Source organism: Mytilus californianus, unplaced genomic scaffold (assembly GCF_021869535.1).
Source record: "Mytilus californianus isolate M0D057914Y unplaced genomic scaffold, xbMytCali1.0.p SCAF_1, whole genome shotgun sequence".
Classification (NCBI taxonomy): domain Eukaryota; kingdom Metazoa; phylum Mollusca; class Bivalvia; order Mytilida; family Mytilidae; genus Mytilus; species Mytilus californianus.
The window spans coordinates 2176910-2195555 of record NW_026262581.1 but is presented as its reverse complement, the minus strand read 5'-3'; the positions used below and the strand labels follow the sequence as shown (position 1 = coordinate 2195555).

The window sequence follows — 18646 nt, the reverse complement described above, 5'->3', positions numbered from 1 at the left end:
CAATCTGTCGATACCTATATTTTGGCATTACACAAGATCATGTTTTGCACTGCATGGACTAAGTCTATTGTGTTACGGTCCATGCATGCATGCATGGACTACGTTAACATTAGTTGCCTTCGTCCATGCATGCATGGAATAAGCTTAGTTCCAAAGTTTTCATGTTTACATAACATGAAAAGGTTTAGTCATACTATCAATTGTTTGCAATTTATTTCTAAAGGTAAGTTATAACGCACAATATGTCTTCAAATCATAATAAATAGGTTGAATTTGAAAAAAAAAAAAAACTAAAAGGAAAAAAATGATATTTACATCAAATTAAAAAATAATCTAACTAACATCATGAAATTTATCAGTAAGAAGTAATACAGGTTTTCTAAACTTGCTGTTGATTTCCAGTTTTATTTAATACCTTGTTATATACACAATCATTTACCGTAACAGTAATTATAAATGGTCCGGAGTCCTGTTTTCGCAGTTCTAATGACTTTTTAATGTAGGACCCCAATTTATTTGCTTGTGATGGTTTTAAAGGATTGAGCATAAAAGTCACCTTTTCTTCATCAGACAAATCGTGAACAGAAAACTGTATTTCCAAATTATCAAAAACTTTTCTCAGCTCCCCTTCTATTTAATTTACAATCTAATAGAACATGTCTTTCATCTTCTAATATGTTGCATTTTAGGCATAGTCTCTGCTCTCTAGGATTATTAGAATGTCTTCCTTTTTTATATTTAAATTATTGTCTCTAATTCTTAGTTTTGTCATTAATTTTCTATATGTAAAGTTTGGTGTTTTTAAATAGTCTTCAAATATTAAATTTTGTTTAAGGTTCTTATATAGATAAAGTTTACTTTTGTAATCATTTTTTTTTTGCATTTTATTATGAATCAAATTTTCAAAAGTAGTTTTAAGAAATCGTTTTTTTTTTTTATAACCTTTAAATGAATTATTTATTTTTAGGTCTGAACTAGTCCGCATGATCTTGTAGGAGGGGTGGACCCTTCTCCCACCTCCCGCCCCTATCTCCTACCTCTCGCCCCCACCTCCCACCTCCCTCAAAAGCAGTCCACCCCCTCTTGTAGGACTTGTGTAATATCTTAATGTTATGCGGGAAAGAGGGGGCAGGACAGACTAAGGCAGTTGCCTCCCCTCTCCCGCTGAAGGTTAATGTTGTCGTCGCTCTTGTGTTTACATAGTCTCTGTTCACTATTTTAACTACGACAATTTGGGGGACTGTCGTTCGCGTTCTTTCGATGCCTCCTGGTGAATAAAACAAAGATGTCTATATATGTTTATTTCGAGTCCAACCATTAGAGTAATTTAATCAAAATACATTAATATGAAATAAAAGAGTTTGATTCTTAAAATGAACTTGAATTAACAATTATCAAAATACTTCATTAATTAATTAAAATAGTTTATTATGATATTTATGGTAACGTTAATAAAGAAAGATTTCTGTTATAAAATAGTTACATTAAAAGATTAATAAGGTTACGTTATATTTTTCATTAAACAAATTTATAAGTTTACGAACCTGGTGAATAAAACAAAGATGTCTATATATGTTTATTTTGAGTCCAACCATTAGAGTAATGTTTGATTCCTTAGGGTTTCCTATTTTAAACCCTAAGAACACGTGCTGGTTGGACTTGTTTTATTCACCAATCAAAATGACTTTTAGAATACTTATTTTTATAAGAACAGTTTCTATAGGTTAGATCTCTTTTACCTTATTCACATTTTTACATAATTTGGGGTTACTATTTTTAATTACTAAATACCTTGTTTTTATGACCATTAGGGAAATCCGATTATTTTGGTTAGATAGAATTCTATGTGAACAATAGAAAAGAATTAATATATTTGCTAAAGGAAATACTTCTAAGAGTTTAAGCTGTCAAACCTTATTTATATCGCTAAGTGTCAAATAGGAAGAATTTCACATCTAATACTTATATATCAAAAGTTACATAACATTAGAGACTTTCTAATTATATCTTTTTACACAAAAAGCTTTATACAAGAATTATTTATTTTCTACAAATACATGTAAGATTAACTTAGTTTTATATGAAATATTAAAATGTATTTCTTTAAATATTTTACCTCAATTTACCATCATTATATAAATCTAGTTCACATAGGAATATTTTTTACATATATAGGTAAACCTATAATGATTACTTCAAAATACGAAAGCACACATAATAATATCTATTCTATAAGAACTATAGTACAAAATAAAAATGCAATCAGTTTCATGTATTAATCCCATGTTAACCATAACCAGTCACAGTATGTTGAATTACAAAACTAGTGGTGATAGTATTCAAAAGGTAGATAACTCTGTATAATTAAGTCCGTCATATGGTTGTTATTCACAAGGAACATGCATATGCATACAAATCTTAAAATTCACCCGCGTGCATTATGGGTACTTAGATGACCACTGTATCTAGGTACATGTTCGTTATTATGATATTCATGGCTTTTTTGCTGATATATATTTCTCAAGACAAAACATGTTGATTACAAATAAATCTTCTTAAAAAAGTTTTTTCATGAAATTTCATTGATAATATTTTATATATGAAGCGATAACAGTGGCGGATCCAGGATTTTAGGTTAGGAAGGGCGCAAACTTAAATTTTCGAAAAAAATTTTGAGGTAAAATTATCGAAATATTCATTATTAAGCTGACAACCCATGCTTTGCAAATTTTAGGGTGGAGCACACACCCGCATCGCCCCCGCCTGATTCCGCCCGTCCCTCAAGGTAATCCGAGAAAAATCAGTTGAAAAAGACTTCACTCATCAGATCGATACAATACGCATACAAACACTAATAAAAACACAAAAGACACCAAGTACAGATCTGAGAGTATTCGCAGTTACTGACAGCTAGTTCAAAGCCAATAACAACTAATAAAAAAATCATGTTTCTAAGACTAAGATATCAATCAGTACACATCCAACATCCAATCATAGCAATGAATTTATCGTAAAGAGAAAAACATGACCTTGTGCAATGCTAAAATATATAGGTATTAAACCTTAAATTACATATGTGCATAACAATAATATTTACTTTGTTTTAATTTACTGATAACAAAATCAATATTTATAGCGATAAAACAATATTCAAAAGATCTAATTGCATGCAGTGTTGAATTGGTAACCTTTTGGAATAAGTTTATTTAAATGATCAATAAGTTTACCCGAATCGTATCTAAATTTACAGGCTCGGTAAACAACAATATCGTAGAAATTAGGATGTGCTAGATCCCGTTTGTAATAAGTCTTCTACAGGTACAGACAAACTTCTAAAACAAATCTTTGTATCTATGGAAGAATTTAGTAAAAGTTTTAAGTAATGTGTAGTAACGAAATCCTTGACTCAATAATTTACAAGTAACACATAGATTACGTTCCGGGCATAGCGAACGAGTTGTGATATGTAAACACCGTAAGATGGTGTCAAAGGAACATCACCGTCCACAAAAGGAAAATTAACAATGGGGAAAGATATATCGTCCCTTTAGTCGGAAATTTTAGTGTAGAGTTTCTGGTGTAAAACTGAAATATCTAATTCTAGGAAAGGACAGCTATTACCGTTAATATTTGATTTATTTAAAGTAAGTTCATACGGGTAAATTTCGGCAGAATATTTAGAAAATTCTTGATTACATCGTCAAGATACCAGTAAGGGTTGTTTAATTCATTAATTACATACAATTTAGACGGGTCTTTACTTTGTTGGACCATAAACTGCGATTCATAATAGTACAAGAACAAGTCTGCTATTAAAGGGGCGCTATTGGTGGCCATAGGAATACATACAACCTGTCGATAAACTTTAATGCCGAAATGTACTTAACTGTCGTCAAGGAGAAAATTCACAGCTTCAATCATCTCATCATACCTCCAGTAAGTATATCTAGCATACTTAGCCTTTCTCATTAGAGAAGAAGGCTTTATATGAGTTGCTGCAAATACATTTTTCAAACGATCATTTAATTAGATAGGAAAACTTTTGTTTGATATGAACAGCTAGTCAAAACTGTCATCCGAATCATACGGACCATCAAAAGCACACATCCAAAGATTTGGTTTTACACTCCAAAAATAGTCAATTCCAATATTTTCATTTGTTTTATTACAAAAGTTAATGATAAGTTCTTTGATAGTAGTTAAGGAACTAGTTAAAAGCACTGAACGATAAGTTATAGAACACTTACTAGAGGCCAAGATAAAAAGATATTTTACGGGTTTTTTTTTGTGTAATTTAGGTAACTAATACATAGTAAGAACCGTCAAATGTTCAGAAGAGGTTTAAACTGAGATGTGGTTGTGATATGAATATTTAGAATGTATGACAGAAAGTCACAGGACAAAAAAATCATAAGACAAAAAGTCACAATTCAGTTTTTTTAAATTTTAGAATTATACAAGCGTTGTTCGGTTTTTAATTGTATACCGATAAAGATTGTTTTAGTCAAATCAGAAAAGATTGATATGATTCATTTTACATCATCATAATCATACTGATGAAGGATATCTGTTATCCGAAATATTTATAGATACCTACATTTATTGTTTCCTTTTTTATTATTAGTATTGTTTTGAACACTTTTTCAGGCGTGTATATATATATTATAATAAAATTATATATATAATAAAATTATAATTTGATGTGACTGCACGGTAATTACATATTATCATCCTTGACGACAGATAAAACAGTTCTGATCTGAAAGATACGCCATTCTACTTGCCACTAATGATGTACTGTGTTACGTGCAACCCTAGATAAAGCCGAAGAGGAAAGGCATTACTCGATTTACGAAGGCTATATTTTTATATAGCCTAGTTGGTTGTTAATATTGTTTGTTTTCAAAAGCTTGGGGTTCCCTTTTTGACATAGAATTCAAGTTAAACTCTTAATATCAAAATGTTATGCGGGAAAGAGGGGGCAGGACAGACTAAGGCAGTTGCCTCCCCTCTCCCGCTGAAGGTTAATGTTGTCGTCGCTCTTGTGTTTACATAGTCTCTGTTCACTATTTTAACTACGACAATTTGGGGGACTGTCGTTCGCGTTCTTTCGATGCCTCCTGGTGAATAAAACAAAGATGTCTATATATGTTTATTTCGAGTCCAACCATTAGAGTAATTTAATCAAAATACATTAATATGAAATAAAAGAGTTTGATTCTTAAAATGAACTTGAATTAACAATTATCAAAATACTTCATTAATTAATTAAAATAGTTTATTATGATATTTATGGTAACGTTAATAAAGAAAGATTTCTGTTATAAAATAGTTACATTAAAAGATTAATAAGGTTACGTTATATTTTTCATTAAACAAATTTATAAGTTTACGAACCTGGTGAATAAAACAAAGATGTCTATATATGTTTATTTCGAGTCCAACCATTAGAGTAATGTTTGATTCCTTAGGGTTTCCTATTTTAAACCCTAAGAACACGTGCTGGTTGGACTTGTTTTATTCACCAATCAAAATGACTTTTAGAATACTTATTTTTATAAGAACAGTTTCTATAGGTTAGATCTCTTTTACCTTATTCACATTTTTACATAATTTGGGGTTACTATTTTTAATTACTAAATACCTTGTTTTTATGACCATTAGGGAAATCCGATTATTTTGGTTAGATAGAATTCTATATGAACAATAGAAAAGAATTAATATATTTGCTAAAGGAAATACTTCTAAGAGTTTAAGCTGTCAAACCTTATTTATATCGCTAAGTGTCAAATAGGAAGAATTTCACATCTAATACTTATATATCAAAAGTTACATAACATTAGAGACTTTCTAATTATATCTTTTTACACAAAAAGCTTTATACAAGAATTATTTATTTTCTACAAATACATGTAAGATTAACTTAGTTTTATATGAAATATTAAAATGTATTTCTTTAAATATTTTACCTCAATTTACCATCATTATATATCCCTGTTGTTCGAAGAAATTGCTCCGCAATTTTACATTCGAATTTATTTCTTCTTAAACTTGTTTTAATTTTAAAAACGATTTTTTTTTTAATATTTTCTTAACTGGATTTGGCTATATGACTTATTGGTTTATGATCCGTTGATATTGGATATATCGGTTAGACAAGTTGTTATGACCATGATGACTTATTGCGTTTTAGATATTCTTATTCTGTTGTTGGGTTTTTTTTTTATTAATAAAACAATTTTATCTTAAATGTTTTACATTTACAGATCCTTTTATTCATTATTGTAAGAGCGTTGGTGTTTTTTTTATTATCATTATTATTTTCGTTTCTCTATTTCTTATATGTGGTACGCCCACTTTTCTTGGAGGTCTACTCGAACTCCAAACATACCCGAGTCATTTCCTCTCTCTGGAGTATGCTCATATTTTTTTGGGTACTTTGCTCCGACTCCAGAACTACTGCAGATCAGACCCTCATTTTTATATTATACTACTTTAGTCGGATTTGTTGTTTGTTTTACAATGGATAGTTTTCTAAAACATTTGATTACAGTTAAGATTTTACATTTATGGATAATGATTTGCCTATGTTAGAATACGTTATGTTTGCTTTAATCAAGGTTTTACATGATGACTAGCTAGGTCAAGATATTTAGCACTTAATTTATTTAGGTGCGCAACTAAATTTAAATTCTTATGATTAAACTAACATTAAATTCTTACATACGGGAACCTTAAAACACATGTTTACTCAACACTTGATCGTAATCGCTATAGAACCATTCAAACTTAAACAATCAACCAACATTTATTTATTTTTACACGTGCATTTCTCTTTAAATTACTACTAGTAATTATTTATTTCTCTATATTTGTTCCTTCTAGGACACGTTGCCTAACCTCGGCATTTTCTTCTGTTTTTAAGTCTTTAAACAACCAACCTCTTCTTACAGATCTTATTTTTTTTATGTACTTTTATCTTTTGAAGGTTAAAGTTTAAGGCATTATTTTACGATTCTCATATAAACAAGGGTATTTCTTTCTACTCTTTGAAGTTAAATGAATTTGAACCGCCTGAACGTTAACTTCTAAGATATATTACATTTCAATATAATAGTTACTGTAAGTTACTTTTTGTATTTTCTATTAAGTAAACTATAAATATTTTACTAATCATCATATATTTCTTTATTTTCTTTAACATCAGTCATCACCATTTTAGTATCTTATTTGCCATTTAAAGTCTTCCAAATTAAATGTTATTTTTTTATCAGCATTTTTAATAAAGATATTTAGGTACTTAAATATAATAATTCATATATAATCGTTTATCTCAATTTAGACATTTTTTTTCAAATTTAGCTCTATCAATGACTCCATATTTAATTTAACCTATTTCTTACATAGATTTTTTTTTACTTTAACTTACTTTCTATCTTATCTTTTTTTTTTTACCTACGTACTAGTTATTTAATCTATTTTAACTTTAACTTAAACTTATTTGCTATTTTATCTATTTTAACTCTAACTTAAACTTATTTGCTATTTTCTCTATTTTAACTTTAACTTACTTGCTATTTAACAACCAATTTTTAACCATAGAACATATATACAATATATACACAAAAAGTGAAACAATATAGTTCAATTTAAAATCCTATGTTCAAAACAAATGTCCAAAATTAAGCTCCGTCATGGGCCACCTTTCTCCGCTCTCCGTACTCCTTTCTCCTTGTTCCGTTCTCCGTTCTCCGTACTCCTGTCTCCTTGTTCCGTATTCCGTTCTCCATGCTCCGTATTCCTTTCTCCATGCTCCTTTCTCCGAACTCTTTTCTTTGTTATCCTTTCGCCATTCTCCGTTCTCCATGCTCCTTTCTTTGTTCGCCATTCTCCTTTAGAATGTATATCACGGAGTTATTTTTCTTTTCCAACGAAAAGAACACTGATACGTTAGGTATCAACTTCTTGGGGCAACGCATCAGTTTACAGGTACCGTGGATCTTTCCACTTGCCTCCACCTATTGCTTATAGTTTAAGAAAAACAGACTGAAACACATAAACTTAACACTGAGCAATGAACCGTGAAAATGAGGTCAAGGTCAAATAAAACCTGCGAGACTGACATGTACATCATAGAATATTTCCAAACACCAAATATAGTTGACTTATTGCATATAGTATAAGAACTATTTTTAATTACTAAATACCTTGTTTTTATGACCATTAGGGAAATCCGATTATTTTGGTTAGATAGAATTCTATGTGAACAATAGAAAAGAATTAATATATTTGCTAAAGGAAATACTTCTAAGAGTTTAAGCTGTCAAACCTTATTTATATCGCTAAGTGTCAAATAGGAAGAATTTCACATCTAATACTTATATATCAAAAGTTACATAACATTAGAGACTTTCTAATTATATCTTTTTACACAAAAAGCTTTATACAAGAATTATTTATTTTCTACAAATACATGTAAGATTAACTTAGTTTTATATGAAATATTAAAATGTATTTCTTTAAATATTTTACCTCAATTTACCATCATTATAAAAATATGGAGATGGGGTATGAATGCCAATGAGACAACTACCCACCATAGTTCAAATGAGCAATTATAGGTCACCTTATACGACCTTCAACAATTAGAAAAACAAATATGACAGACATGAATAATGTGAAACAATTCAAACGAAAAAAATAACAGACATGAACCTAAGACAACCGCCGTCATTAGAGCAGGGTTTCGAATCCCGCTGATGGAAGAACAAAAATATGCTGACGCAAATTTGCAAATCTAACATTGTTGGGCTAAATTCTTTATGTATCAGTCTAAAATCAGGAGCCTGTAATAACAGTTGTTGTCTTTGGTTCATGTCTGATATTTTTTTCGTTTGAATTGTTTCACAATATCTCAATAAATAAAATGAAAGCAAATCCAGAAATATTTCAAGCAACAGCTGTAGGTAAAAAAACTAAAGACAAAAACCTAAAATTTAAATTAGAAGGTAATGAAATAGAATGTGAAGATAACGTTAAACTTCTAGGCGTAACAATAGATTTTAAACTAAATTTCAATGAACATGTCTCTATAATATGTAAAAAAGCATCCAAACAGTTATATATATAAATGTATTAAAAAGAATAGGAAAACACCTGACTAAACTCGGAAAATTAACAATATATTATTCTTTCATAATGTCCAACTTTAATTACTGCCCACTAGTTTGACACTTCTGTGGGGAGGTTAATACAAAAAAGATAGAGAAAATTCAAGAGAGAGCACTAAGGTTTAACTATGAAGACTATTCAGCAAGTTATGAAGATCTACTCTGCAAATCAAAATTACCATCTTTAAAAATAAGAAGAATGCGATCATTGGCTATTGAAGTTTTCAAAATTATTAATAAAGATTGCCCTGTTTATCTCCATGATTTAATACACTTAAAGGAAAACACTTACTCTTTCAGATACCAGAATACAGCCGACCTACCACATGTAAGAACAACTGCATACGGCCTACAATCTTTAAGGTATGCAGGTGCTAAGCTTTGGAATGAGCTACCAGATGTGCTACGTAAGCAATCATCTTTAAATTAATTCAAGAACTTGATAAATTCTTGGTCTGGCAGCTCATGCCAATGTTTTGCCTGCAAAACCAGTTAATTTCTGTTCATTATTTTTGGTTTAATGCTTTATTTTCAGCATGGCAATTTTATTTTATTATCTTTACTATAGTGCTTCTGCTGCTTTGTGCTAGTTTTCGTAACTAACTAATCTATATGTGCTTTTAATGTGCAAACCATTTTATTTTTGCTTTTGTGCTTTTATCTCACAAGTGCATGTTTCAGTGTGTGTTTAACTTGTAAGATGCTTTTAGTTTTGTGCTGCATGTTTATATACTGATATGAACTCTTGCTTTAGATGTTTAATTTATGTGTGCATGACTTGATATGTATGTAAATGTTTTATTTGTTGCTCTGTCGGTTTTAAAGGCTCTTCAGAGCTTATGTTTTATACTTGTATTTGCACATACCGACTCTAAATAAAGCTTTAAGTCTTATGTCTAATTTCCAGCTTTATAATTATACCTGGGTCAATTTTAACTGCCCTTTCTGGTATAGGAACTATAAAAGTCTCATTCCATACTGAGGAAAACTGCCACTATCATATATGAAATTGACTAGTTTTACAAGTACAGAAGTGCCTTTGGTATTTCATTAGATACGAAGTCACCAGCAGCAGTTTTACCAGTTTTCAATAATTTGCATTGATAGCTTTGACAATTAACTTCTCCTGGTTTAATTTTCCCGTTCAGATATCACTATCAAAATCAATTTTGACTTCTTGTTTTCAAAACATGGAATTATGTCTTTTTGAAATTGGCGTAAGTCCAAATTTTCGGTGTTAAGTTTTTGCAATGATTGAAAAATTTCGTCCTGGGGTAAGGAATCAGATATCTATTTTTATCAATCAATGCCCATATTTTTGTGGTCCTTCTCTATGCTCTTGCTCATTTTGGTACATATTTTTTGTTTATATATTTTTTCTTCATATTTGCATTGCCGTCTATAGACTATAGTAATAGAAAGATTTCCTGTACCTGGCATTAAAAGGCCCGGGAAATTATTTATCGCAGTTCAAGTTTTATGTGTAACAAATTTAGCTTACTTACTTGAGCCTTCGAGTAGTGTGGAATTAAAGGATTTGACCATACTGTCAGTGTCAAGGAGCTCGTCTTTCATAAAAAAAATATGAATAGATTCCTTACTTTGAATATTCATCTTGTATAGGTCAATAGATTCATCGGACTAAGTGTATTTAACTGGTATTAGACTCAATTGTGATTGATTATTGAAATCATGGACAAACAAAGCTACAATACGAACTACCGAATAAGACATATCACCAGGTTTGTACTTGCATGAGCAACACGATGGGTGCCACATAGGAAGCAGGATCTGCTTATACATCCGGAGCACCTGAGACCACCCCGGTTTTGGTGGATTTCGTGTTGCTCAGCCTTTAGTTTTCTATGTTGTGTTTTGTATATTGCCGTTTGTCTTTTACTGGTTTTTCATTTTTTGCCGTGGCGTTGTCAGTTCGTTTTCGATTGATGAATTTGATTATCGATCCCTTTGGAATATTTCGCCTCTCTCCTACAAGACAAAATTTAAACCTGTTAAATCTAAAAATTTATGTGACACCCTTGTATAGTTAACAAGGTACATGTATTCAGTAGCAATTTACCACTGTTATTAGTGCGTTTGTGATCAAGATTATTTCTTGGCAACATACTGTCATAACTATGATATACATCATCAAAATAAAAATGATCAGATTCGTCATACAATACAAAATCTGCTTGGGTGTTTGTATAGGCAGTAATATCGCCCTGAATCATAATTTCTACAAGCTGGCTATACTTGTCTACACCTTCTAACAAATGAACGTATAGAGATGCAAAGTCTTGAACATTACCAGTACTGAGAATTTTTGGTGAAATATATACTACCACTAACCAAGGATTTGTATAGTAATATTATAAAAATCCTTGCACTAACAAAACATATTTTGGCAGGTTGAAAAAAAAAAGGATTTAATCTGATTCAATTTATATAAGTGTGTTTATTTTGTAATTATTTGATAACTTGAACAATGACACATTTAGCATATATAATGCAAATTCCTCCTGAATATCTTCTTGTCTCTTAATGGTTTTTTTCTGGTACTAGACGATACCAATTCAGAGTCAAAACCATGTAGATTTATAGACTGGCCATTTGTATCTGCCCATGTTTCAACTATGTTAAGAATAGGCTAATGATAAATACGATGGAAAAAAGTTTTTAAATGAATCTTTCTTTAACATTGCAATATTGAACATAGAAAAGGATTAGCCAGTAAGGCAACTTTTTACATGTAATATCAAAATTTCACGTTTTTGGCTTACAAAGGCAGATACAAATGATCCGTCTATAAATCTACAACCAAGCGATGCAATGGATGTAATCGATGGTTTAAAAATGACTACTTAAGACATCTTCAAGTCTAGATCGTTACAAGAATTGCATAATGACAAACTTGATAGAACTAAGAATGGTTTATTGTCTAGAAAATCTTATAAGATTTCCGTTCAGTATTTTTTTTAATACGGGTGCAGATTAGGTACTCAGTGCAATTAGGGTACTGTGGTGTTACCCGGAGAGAATAAAAAACTGACTAGTTACAGACACGGAGTGTCAGTACTTCTTTTTTATAATCATGTTTCGGCTGGTCCTCTTCCTCTGTAACATACGGGCACCTGTAGCTGGAGCTAAACGGATTAAGACAGAAAACCAGTACAATAAAAAAAAAACATACATCGTGAATTATTCTTCACAGGTTTATAGTTGTAACAACACACAATAGAATGTCAAATAAAAACGTGGCCGATGACAATGATGAAGAAGAGGTAGGTTAGATATGCGATTATTTTTGTGTCCTGTTTGTGACAAGAACCAGAGTACTCTCGCCCCTGATCCTTTCGCCCTTCCTGTTCGATCATATTCACTTAGTCCGTTCGCCCATATAACACATAAATGGTTAAATGGTATAATAAATTGGAATAAAAAATACTGAAATTAGAATAAGTCCAATGCTGAAAACTTCTGTTGAATGACTTGACCTAATATAAACTCGGACCATAATAGACTCGGACTATAATTATTTATATAAATAAAAACAGACATATATACACATGTCTCTGTTAAAAACAACGGGAACAAAATGGACCATATTTTTGTGTTGTAATTTGTTACATGTTTTTTTCTTGATTACTTAGTTTTTAACTACTTATCAACTATACAAACTTACGAATAATTATAAACATTTCGAGAGAAAAATGAATAAACTATAAATTTTTTTTTTAGTAAAGCTGTAAAAGTGAATGTATGAAATTAGTTAAATCTGGGAACAGTATATCTAACGTCAATATATATGTTCCTGGTTAAATATATGTTTATAATGAATTGAAAAAAAAATAATGGAATATTATGGGCATTTGCTGTCATAGGGCCAATAATACCTCAAGGTATTTTTCCTTGTATTTTTTCAAATCAATTTAGCAACTAAACAACAGGATGTATGACCAAGATCACTGACACAGTAATTACCAGTAAGTGTATTTTGAATTGTTTTCTAATTCTCGCTGTGCAATCATACCTTTGAAAAATGGACTATATAACACAGGCACTTGTCACTGAAAAAATACCTATATACAAGTAACATTTACTCTGAGACTACTATAACATTATAGTGTTATAGTAGTCTCAGATTTACTCAACAAGCAAAGGTTTTTAGTATATTTTTTTAGAGACAAGTGCCTGTGCCTTTACCTCGACCAAAATGGCATAAGTGTTATTAACCAAATATACTAATGGTTTTCATCCTTTCTTTGCATACATCTGGTTTGTGCATTTTAAGTAAGTTTTATTTCTGAAAAAAGTATTCATAACAATTTCAACAGATAAGATAAGATATTTTTATTAACCATGTTAACTGATGACCATAGTGCCCAAAACTTGAGCAATACAATCAAATGAATTATTACATATTGAAGCAAAGCAAATGATTAGAGTGATTGAAGTACATTTAAACAAAGTAACATATAAACTATGTCATTGACAAAACATTAAGTCTTTTGGAACACAGGCACTTGTCTCTGAAAAAAAATTCCTATATACCTCAATATAACACCTGAAATATACAGGATCATAAAGTGAGCAAATTGTTTGTTGAAATTTTCAAAACAATGAAATTGACTACTATATCTAACAAACCTTCCCCTTCTTTATTACTTTTTATGTGTGTCTATATATCTACCTTTCAAGGTTTTCAGGATTAAATGATATATTAAGGTATATAGGATTGTTTTTTCAGAGACAAGTGCCTGTGTTTTGGAAGCACAGAATGATGTAGTATACATGGTATATACAGATTTTATTGAAATTACAGTTTACCTAAAAGTTATATTTCTGTTTCTTGAACTGTATTTCTCTTTACATGACAAATGCATGAAATTAGATAAGAAGAGAATGATCAAAAAGTAAGAAAAAGGTTATTCTATTTCATACATAAACTGTATTAGTCTTTCGTCTATTTGTACATTTAGACAAAAAAGTATAATTTTTTTTAACTTTGAATTTATTTTGCAGATGACATTTATTGTGGAACTATCTGGTATACTGGACTCTGACCTTCTGAGTAAAGTAAAAGGGAATTGTCAAGTACTGGTAGGTTTATAACTGAGATTAGTTTGGAAAACAGGAATGCCTAATCGGCCTGCAAATAATGGAAGAACTTTGTAATTCTGTAAAAAGTTCGATGGTCTTCCAGATTGAAATATAAATTGAACTGTTACAGTCACCATTATATACTTGGAAACAAAAAATCAAGGCTATAAAAGATGAAATTTTACCCTTTGACAAGAAAGTAAAACCCCAAAGATGACTTGAATAAATAAATATGACTACCTGATATAAATAAAGGAAAAGTGGTATGATTGCTTATGAGACAACTGTCAAACATAATCCAGATGACAGAGATTTCAGCAACTATAGGTCACTGAATGGCCTTCAACACTGAACAAAACCCATACCATATAATCAGCTATAAAAAGCCCTGACATGACAAAAAAGTGTAACAATTCAAAAGAAAAAACCTACGACCGGATTTATGACAAAACAATAAATGAAAAACAAATATGACAGACATCAACCAACTTCAAACACTGACATACAAGGCTCCTGAATTGGGACAGGGACACATAGAAAGTGGTGTGGGTTAATATGTTTATGAGCATTCTGACCAATCCTGACTCCTCTAATACAAATTTTTCTATTTGATTTTGTTTGCATGTAACTTTGTTTATCTGAGTCGAAACTTCTATCTTTGGACTTAGAACTTATATATTTTTAAAAGGGAAAAATACTAATATTGAAATACAGCCTAAATTGTTCTTATTACACAAAAATGTACTAGTTATAATTATTGCTCTCAATTTCTTCAAACAGCCAAATCTGCCCCAAACTGAAGGGGGACATTTTGTAGTTCAGACACTTAAATGATTTTAAATTGTAGGGTATAGATACTGACAAGCCACTGCTTCAGTTAGAACAATATACATTTACTGGGGAATATGAGGACACACTAGGAACAGGCCTAGTATTTGAAGAAAAAGACAAATCAGGTAATAGTACACATGCAAATCTTTGACTTCTAACAATCTAATACTTATGAAAAGGACAATTAAACTTAAAGTTTTATGGACAGTTATTTTATAAGGACCGTAGTTCAACTAGATTTAAAAAAAAAATTAAGTAGAGACTGAGAGTTGATTAAAAAACAACAAAAATCATTTTTTTAATTTGAATAGAAGGATTGGTTATGTTTCAGAGTATTTCATTGAGTATTTCATTGACATGTTTGTATGGTTTGAATAAGGTTAGTATTTAACAAGAAAAATTCTGTAAAAAGTTTTTCTAGAGGTTAAGAATTGTTTTAACTTGCTTGCGAATGTGGTCCTTTTTCCAGAAAGTTTATATATGACAGCTCAGTCTTGAACAATATTGAGGTCCTGTGTCAAAGGGATCATGTTTAACCTTCTGATTTATTTATTTTTTGTATCTAAAACTGAGGGAAAACTTTTAGGTTGGAATGAAAACAAAACAAATTATCAAAGACTTAAGAAATGATCCATTTAAAAAATGAAAAATTTCTTAAATATAAAAATTTGGAATCGGTTGATAACATTTAAAAATGTTTTTTCTTTACAGAAGCCAGCCAATTAAAGGAAACACGACAGAATATATTACATCATTTGTTAGGAGAAGATAGTATTAATACAGCAGTTGATTTACAATTCTCTCATGTTGTCAACAAAAAACTGATCATGAAGCGAGCATTTCTAACACCAGAGGATGAAACTGATGGAGGTATACAAGAATAATTTCAAGATATAAAAGAGTTTTCTTTCTGTTTTGGGCATTCTTACCCCTTCTACAAACTCACACACATTTTAAGCTTTAAACATATCATTCTTTAAATGTTTGTGACAAGCCAGGAGCCTGAAGTCTGATGAGAAGGGTTTTTTTTTGTCCCAGAGTTAAGGGAAACTTGACCTAATTATTGGGATTAGTAAAATTAAGTTAGCTTATGATTTGAAAACATTCAGAGTCATGGAACTTAAACTGTTAGATTTAAGGCAGTTTTTTCAAATGTGTATATAAAACATTTTAAAATTTGAAGTTTCTTATGACTTTAAATGCATCAAAATTATCAATGCCATCTGTAAATGTAGAAAAAAATTGCAGAAACATTTGCACAACAATGAAATAAATTATTACATTGTACTGAATTGTTAAAAATTATATGTGTGGTTTACCATGGTAATTTTTTTAAATAGGTTACAATGTTAAAATTTTTTTTTATTCTATTATTTTTTTAAGAGCCATTAACTTCTTCAGATACAATTGAGAATGTAGATATGGCAGCAGAGGATGAGAGTGCAAGGACAAGTACAGGTCCAGATGGATGAACTCTATAAAGCTCTCAATGGCTGTCAACAATGAGGATCTCTGTTCATGATTTGTTATGTGAGATGTGAGCATATTGAGAAGGACATATTAAATGAGAAATATTGAAATACATTGTTGATGACATTAGTATGTTCTTGAAATATATGAAAGTTCTGACTGTGAATGTATCCATCAATATAAGTAATGTGTTACATGGACATCAATATGTTGTAATGTAATAAATCACTTGTCTTTCTGAAACACTGAACAAATCAGGGAAAAAATATTGAGCATTATTTTTGTTGTTTCTCATTGGATATGTAAGATAAAATGCTATTATGCCCCGCCACTAAGTGGTTTGGGAACACAGTGTTACCAATGTTCATCAATCATCTTGTCAAGACTTTTTTCATTATGAAGACAATATTGATCGGATCCAAAGGGCCATGTTAATTATTCTTATCACTTGGCGTCCATCATCTGTAATCTGTTAATTTTTACCAAAAATTTTCTCTGAAACTACTGAGCCAATTGGAGCCAAACTAGATCACAATCACTCTTGGGTATTTAATTTTTAAAAAGGTTTTCGATGATCCAGTCCGCCAACAGATATAGCCATCAAAGCTGAAAATAGAAGATTGAGGTAAAATAAAAGTATTGTCTATTATCTTTAATACAGAGAAAATCTGACAGAGCAGATGTCTTCAGAATAACAAGATCTACCTACTGTCCATTTAATCAATAACTGTAGGACAACTCCTTACAGAAATTTAACAATTTTTGAAATTTCGGATATAATCTATAAAACTATAATAGATAAACTGAAACTGTAAATGGCAAAAACGATCAGCAGGATAAGATCTACAAATAAGTCTCATGGTCAAAATTGTCAGTTGACTCCTTAAAGGAGTTATGGCCCTTGAAAGAAGAATTTTACCATTTTTGTGTGTGTTTTTATTTATCTATAATAGTAGAAAGAGAGGAACTGTAAGCATAAAAAATGATCTGCAGGAAAACATCTACCAAGTCAGCATGGCCAAAATTTTTAGTCAACTCCTTATATGAGTTATTGCCCTACAAAGACTGTGTTTACCCATTTTTGTCGAGCCTGCGACTTTTGTCGCAGAAAGCTCGACATAGGGATAGTGATCCAGCGGCGGCGTTAGCTAACTTCTTAAAAGCATTATATTTTAGAAGCTAGAAGACCTGGATGCTTCATACTTTGTATATAGATGCCTTATGTTACGAAGTTTCTGTCTGTCATATGTCCATTGTCCTTGACCTCATTTTCATGGTTCAGTGACTACTTGAAAAAAAAGTCAACATTTTTTGTAATGTTAATTTCTTTCTTATTATGAGTAATAGGATAACTATATTTAGTATGTGCGTACCTTGCAAGGTCCTCATGCCCGTCAGACAATTTTCATTTGACCTCAACCTCATTTCATGGATCTTATGTCCATTGTCCTTGACCTTTGTCCTTGACCTCATTTTCAAAGTTAAGTTTTTGAGTTTTGGTCTTTTTTTCTAATACTATATGCAATAGGTCAACTATATTTGGTGTATGGAAATATTTTATGATGTACATGTCAGTTTCGCAGATTTTATTTGACCTTGACCTCATTTTCACGGTTCATTTCTCAGTGTTAAGTTTTTGTGTTTTGGTCTGTTTTTCTTCAACTATAAGCAATAGATCAACTATATTTGTTGTATGGAAGGATTGTAAGGTGTATATGTCTGTCTGGCAGGTATCATCTGACCTTGACCTCATTTTCATGGTTCATTGGTCAGTGTTAAGTTTTCATGGTTAAGTATGTTTCTTAGATACTATAAGCAATAGGTCAACTATATTTAATGCATACATTGATTGTAAGGTGTACATGTCTGTCTGGCATGGTTCATCTGACCTTGACCTCATTTTCATGGTTCATTGGTCAATGTTAAGTTTTCTTGCCCAGGCCCCCTTAAGGAGCTACATTTATGGTTAATTCAGACTTTTACCTACACCACTCCAAAATTTGTCTAGTTTAGGAGCCTGCAAGCCCCTCTGTTTCAGAATCCTGAATCTGCATCTGAGACTGAAGTCATCA

General features: G+C 30.8%; 1 protein-coding gene across 3 annotated transcripts; it reads left to right on the top strand.

The window, feature by feature from the left end:
- Positions 1–12283: 12283 nt before the first annotated feature.
- Positions 12284–16844, top strand: LOC127734094 (general transcription factor 3C polypeptide 6-like). Of its 3 annotated transcripts, none has more exons than XM_052243849.1 (5): positions 12284–12454; positions 14196–14273; positions 15121–15229; positions 15816–15974; positions 16506–16844. In XM_052243849.1, exons 1-5 carry the CDS (start codon positions 12413–12415, stop codon positions 16574–16576), a joined length of 459 nt encoding a protein of 152 aa, XP_052099809.1. In that variant the 5' UTR covers positions 12284–12412; the 3' UTR covers positions 16577–16844. The 3 variants fall into 3 exon arrangements, with proteins under 3 accessions (XP_052099809.1, XP_052099726.1, XP_052099890.1); XM_052243766.1 differs by having other exon boundaries at positions 16488–16844; XM_052243930.1 differs by lacking the exon at positions 12284–12454 and adding an exon at positions 13002–13156 and having other exon boundaries at positions 16488–16844.
- The last annotated feature ends 1802 nt before the right edge of the window (positions 16845–18646 follow it).